This window comes from Camelus bactrianus, chromosome 24 (genome assembly GCF_048773025.1).
Source record: "Camelus bactrianus isolate YW-2024 breed Bactrian camel chromosome 24, ASM4877302v1, whole genome shotgun sequence".
NCBI classification, from domain to species: domain Eukaryota; kingdom Metazoa; phylum Chordata; class Mammalia; order Artiodactyla; family Camelidae; genus Camelus; species Camelus bactrianus.
The window spans coordinates 14,681,576-14,687,888 of record NC_133562.1 but is presented as its reverse complement, the minus strand read 5'-3'; the positions used below and the strand labels follow the sequence as shown (position 1 = coordinate 14,687,888).

Here is a 6,313-nt window from a genome sequence, read left to right as displayed (position 1 = left end):
ATTGCTGGATGATGACAATTTAAAAAGTATATTAGGTTTAAGAGCATAAAAAGTAATATATTTAATGTAAAAAATTATCAAGATCCATATTTAAGAACAGACACAGTAGATATTTTAATGAAAGCAATGGTCCTGCCATTCTTTATTTCTCACAATAATACATATTTACAGAAGGAAAAGAATTGTACATTTTAACTTCTGATCATTATACAGATTTATTTTTTGCAGTTGAATAATAAAAGGATGAATCTTTTAGTGACTTTTCAAAAAACTTCAATGCTGGAAGGTAGTAATTACATGTTAAATATTTAATGACTGGAGTAAGCCCACTTCAAAACAAAAGACACTTAGCACCCAGTAAAAGTAATAAGCAACATTATTAGAGCCGAATCTTTTAGGAGATCTGACCCGGAACTATCTTTACTGTAAATTCACAATCCAATTTTTCAACCTACATTTTAGAAAGTTAGGTGAAAAAAAATACGTAAAAGAAAAAAATCTCCGTGGGTTTTTGTAGGATTAGAAGTATTTAGCTTTTAAAGAATAACACGTGAATCAGTTTTCCCCTCATAAGGCCTTGAAAAAGTGGCAGTTGGCGCTATAAAGAAAATGAGCGAAATTTTTTTGTTAGTAGTCCACAGCTTCAAATAGTGATTTTCATTTTTTGAAAACAATGAATTATAAATTCCTTTTTATAAAAGGTTAAAGGCACAGTGAAATAATGAGTAGTAGTTGCACTTCACTATTTTAGAACTCAATTCAAAAGGCAAAATGATTCAGGTGCCAGCACCTAATTTGTCCTCTAGGGGGCGAAATTATCATAAAGGGAATCCAGGGATGGGCTGGAGAATTGCTGCCCTGAGGTTAATAGTAGCAGGTGACTTAAACCTTCACTTAAAATACAGTTTTTGAAGTTTTTTTTTCAAGTTTTACAGATTTTAAAGATGCCTTCTGTATTGCTCTGAATTTACAAAAGTTTGTTTTCTGGATAGCACTAGTGCTAAGAAACATGTTCTTTTATTCTTAAGGGACTAGATTTTCAGTCTAACAATTACCTCTGAAAAGCTTCTCTCCTTTTGCTCTTGTTGTCCAATAGATTTCTTTTCTTTTGTACTTTTTTAACGGAGGCACAGAGGCTTGAACCCAGGACCTGGTGCATGCTAAGCACACGCTTTACCACTGAGCTATGCCCTGCTCCCCAGTAGGTTTTGCTTTATTGGATGGTCCAACCAAATTGCAGGAAGACAGGTCGTGAGACTAAAAATCTGCTGTTACTTGTTGGCAGCCGTGAAAAGCAAGCCTGAAACCAACATCTAAAAGGGAGGAAATACAGCCCTCTGGATTCCATCCAACTTCACTAATCACGTTTTTCTAATCACCTTGCAGGGGATGGCAGAACAATAAGCAAGGCTTTTAAGAAGTAATGAATAATTTATTATAGAAGATTTGGGGGAACAAGATTATGACTACATTTATGTGTAAGGAACAAAGAAGTTTACAAAAGATTATAGTTAAAAAGTTAACTACAGCCAAATAACCTTTTATCCCCGAGAGTTGAAATCAATAGTCTTCATAGCTTCTTTGCTTGCTTTCAAGATGGGACTGTTATTCTATATCCTGAATTTGTCATTAAAGAGCCAGATACAAAAAACAGAGCCATCAAATAAGGAGTGGTGGCAAGCAGTGAATATACAGTTACTTGGAGAACTAAGGCTAAATGGGGGATAAAAGGGAGAGAGTACTGTATGTTTTATTAATATGTTCTGAAAATGTTGATAAAGCACAACTTCAAAAAATTAAGAGAAGATTGGGGAGAACAAATGAAAAAAATTTTAATTGTTCCAGTTATCATAGTGGTGGTGGTTTATTAATATTATTATTCTGAGACTGTTGCGTGTGTAAAGTAGATAAAGGAAAAGAATAATTGTGGGATATTCTAATTCTGCCATGCCCTGTGTCCCTGAAAACCAGGATTCTCATGCAGAAAAATAAAAGGTACAACTGTAATAGTAGGGATGAGGTAAAAATCCTAAATACTCAATTTGATTTAGACTATCAAAATAAACTCATTAAGTTTTTACCTTAAAAAAAAAAAAGATTCTTACTTAGCTCTCTCCTAGAAACAATGACCGATCTAGTCTGTGAACTTAACAGCCCCAATTATGGTTTTGAAGCACTGTTTCTCACTGAAAGTAACCAGGCTTCTTAAAGAAATGGCAGATTCCAGGTCTGGGACAGGAAACATTACAGGTTGAAAGTGGAAAAAATATCTTGTCGTATGAGACCACAAGGAAGCTATTAAAGACAGCTAGACTTTAATAGTCCTTGTCAAAAGAACTCAAAGCCGACTTAATGAGGTTCCCAGTGACCAAAGATAGGACAGTTTTAACTTTAATAAGGTAATATTTGAAATGGATTAAAGCCTATCAAAAAGTTTGAATCCATGCATTCACAACACTTAAAAAAAGTGATCTATAGAAGATGATAAAAAACAAGTTTATTACCTTGAAAGTTGGTAAGTAAAGGGGAAAATTCAAATGTTTATTTCCCCTTTCCTATGTGAACTTTACCACTGGTTAACCAAATAGTAGATGCGGGGAAACACCTCTTTATAAAAATGTTCCAACTTATAAAAGAAAAAGAAATGATAGCATATTCTCCAACCTACAACAAATCAATGGATCTCAAAGGCACTGAGTATCGATTTCAGCTGACCTCACAAAAAGAGGGAACCAGACATGCTCTGTGCCCTCTGATGAAAGAATACACCATGACCTATGGTCTGGCCAAAGGCTGGACCTGAGTCTGAGCAAAGCTCTGGACCCATGTGTCAATATCAAGGACAGAGGAACATGCTGAATTGTGCCATGAGTATGCAATTAACAAAATACAGGGAGTGAGACCAGATTAATTTTAAGGAAAAGAAAGAAGGGGGAAACCTGTAAGTTAAAAAGAGATGTAAGAGATATATCTAATAAAATAATTTTAAATGGATGATGCTAAAATCTAGTGTGTAGAGATACACACTTGGGTGATAAAATAATAAAGAAACACAAGGAAGTGAGTACTATTGAAGTCAACGTAGTGGTTACTTCTGTGGAGTTGGGGAAGAGGGTTGTTAACTGTGACAGGACACACAGAGGACATCCAAGGTGGCTGGCAGAGTTCTAAAAGAGTGTTTCCTTATAATAATGTAATAAGCTACACATTTTCTATTTGGTTTTCAGTATTTATAGTTTTTCTAAAGGTTAAAATTTAAAAAAAAATCAAAGCCCTTAGGATTCTCCACTAAAAATTATGGATGTGAATACTTGTACTGTAAATATCAGCTGATGGTTCTTAAGAAATTGCCTGTATTATAGAATATTTCTAAATAATAAGCTACAAATATTTGAAAATATAATATTAAATTCTTGTGTGCATAGTTAAAAAAGTCAAAGAATTAAGTATACATTCCTATCATGAAATTTATTTTGTTACAGTATGATGTTATACAACTTGGTTAAATGGATGTCTTTAACTTCCAAAATCTTCTTTCCCTACTCCCATACAAGGTTATTCATGTTATTCCATCAGAGATTAGAACAAGAGCATTGGGACAGATTTCATATTCCCTTGAATGACCACACTCTGTTTCACCGTCAGTCTTTTCACATACAACAACAATTCATTATCTTGCCCAACCATGAGATTAGCCTATGTAGCATAACACACAGTGTCATCCGATTTGCAAATAAAGATCCTTCACCCACATACTCAGCCATCTGTTTCTCTTCCATATATTAATGGCTGACGGAGGGTACTTGATGCCGTTAAGTGTCTAAGAAACTCAAGAATGTAAAACGGACCTAAACCATCAAAATGAAAGCAGTTTTACAATGCAATATAACGATAAATATGGACAAACATACAACTGTGTTGTACACCTTTTTTGCCCAACAAGCACTGGGTTTTCCTCCAATTCTTCAAGCAGCATCTTAGAAAATGGTGCAATTGTATGGTCTCTTTCCTTTTCCTTTTAATAAAATTATGTGGTGTTCGAGTGATTCACATATTCCAGAAGTGACCGGTCTAAGACCCTTTGGATAAGAGCTTCCTCAATTATATTAAAATCCTACAATAAAGAAAAATAATTAGAAACATACAGTCAGAAAAAAAAAAGAAAGAAACATAGTCAGAGATGACCATTTTCAGATACTGGGGGCATGAGAGTTAGAGGAATGCCTCATTTTGCAAAGTCATGCCCTGCATTTAGTGACCTGTCCAAGTTCCCACAAAAACTCACAGAACCCAGGACTTTTGCTTTCTATTTCATTTTATTGCCTATCAATTAACTAGTTATTGTCCCAGTGAAATAGTCTTGATCTGGAATTTTAAGGTTTTTGTCTGATCTAACTAGTAGTTTTTAGCCAACATTACAAATCCTGGTCAGAGTGCTGTGCTCCACATAAACATGTAATATGGAGTAAAGTTAAGATATTCCCGTAGGGTTCACCAGTCCCAGCAGTACTACTGAATATCTGGTTCTGAAAAAAAAAAAAAAATGTCGAAAACAAAACTCTCTTTCTCCTTGCCTTGCTACAGTCAAAACGGAATTCAGAACTTTAGGTCAGCACATTCTATAAATAAAACAAAAACTATTAAGAACTCCATCCTCTGCAATTCATCTCTTCTTTGCCAATAAACTAAAAAAACAAAATAAATTATTGGAAGTCCATTCTAAAACATAAAAGCCAATAAATAAAATCCAAATGAAAGACATAAAGCACCAGATTTGGACTCAATACAAGGTTTGTTCTGAGGCAACTTACTAACCTTTGAGCATCAGCTATTTCATAGCTAAGTAAGGATAATGATATAGTGCTCACTTCACAGAAGCTGCTGCAAGGAATAAAATGAGATAATTTGCATAATGTGCCTAGCATGGTACTTGGTAGTTTAGGAAACAAAAAAATCAAAACAACACTATTTCAACCTCCCTTCCACATCCGATAATACGGTTTTGAGTGGGTGGAAAGTATTCCCATCCAAGTGGCTTCTTCCTGACCAATCCTGGATCATATTCTGAAAGATCTTGAGAAGAATGAATGGAGATGAAGAGCCAGAACAGATATGGAATCAACCTGGCTTTTAGAACATCTTATGGAGGCAAGCTAGAGAGGAACCTCTAGGCGTTACAAGAAATGAGAACACGTAGACCAGAATGAGGCTCTGCTGGGGGCTTGTGGGCTTCAGTGGCCAGAAAAGAGATTATCTGAGAAACAGACTAGAGCATATGAAGCCTCTAGTGCCATCTGTTCAATTCTTCCTGTGGTCCTGATACTCCCATTTACTCTCTCCCCATCTCCAGATGCACAGCTCTCTACGTGGGTTATCTCATTTATTCCTAGTGCAAGCTTTTGGAAGCTGTTCATGCTCTCATCACTTAACAAATGATCAAACAGAAGCTCCAAAGTTAAACACCATGCCCAAGGTCACAGAGCTCCTACTGAAACCCAGGTCAGAACCCAAGTTCCTTGTGTTGAATCTGGGTAATCTGGGTGGGCAGATCAGAATGCATGCGGAAGATTGTCAAATGACAATCCTCAACAGTTATTAAATTCCATTTTGAAATTGCATAAGAAGAAAACAGTCAAAATTATATGCAAATTCAAATTTAACCCTTAACATTTCACATACTGAGATAAAAGTAACAATCGAATGTACTATTTCGGAACACGGATATGAGTGATTTTCCCTCCATAACAGGCAATACCCGTTCGCTGAGAGGGACTCAGGGGACAACATATTCCCCTCACGCGGCAATGGCAATGCAGGGACCAAAGTAGAACAGGCTGTGTTAATCTTTTGCTTGTTACTATCATTTCTGATAATGGGAAACACAGTCATAAGTATTAGAACGACTCATATCATATACCATATCAGACTTTTCTTTCATCTTAAAAAAATTCTTAACATAATGAGATTGGCCATGAATTCGAAGTTATTGATGGGTACCCCCTGATGGGTATACAGGTGTTCATCATATTATTCTGTCATCATCTACTTTTATATCTGTTTAAAATTTTTTTAAGTTTTAAAAAGTCCAATAAACATGAGTTTTATAGATTTTAAATGAAAAATGGAGCCCATGTGCCTCACTACACTGATGATGTGGTATCTGTCATTAGTCATCCAACGTATTATAAAAGGAACGCAAATTCTCTGAGCCATTTCATTACTGGTATGATTTCTTCTCAGCTATATAAGATTTTAACCTCATAAAAATTTAACTATATATAGGGAGGCACTACAGTAGAAATTAAAATAATTT

The 6,313-nt window shown here is 35.3% G+C and overlaps 1 protein-coding gene across 1 annotated transcript in view; it reads right to left on the bottom strand.

Annotated features, from left to right (window-relative positions):
- Positions 1-112: 112 nt before the first annotated feature.
- Positions 113-6,313, bottom strand: part of RNF125 (ring finger protein 125) — a 32,421-nt gene continuing 26,220 nt past the window's right edge. The window contains exon 6 of the mRNA XM_010946823.3: positions 113-4,114. Within this exon, the coding sequence (XP_010945125.1) occupies positions 4,028-4,114 (87 nt within the window). The 3' untranslated portion in view covers positions 113-4,027. The remainder of the gene's footprint in view (positions 4,115-6,313) is intronic.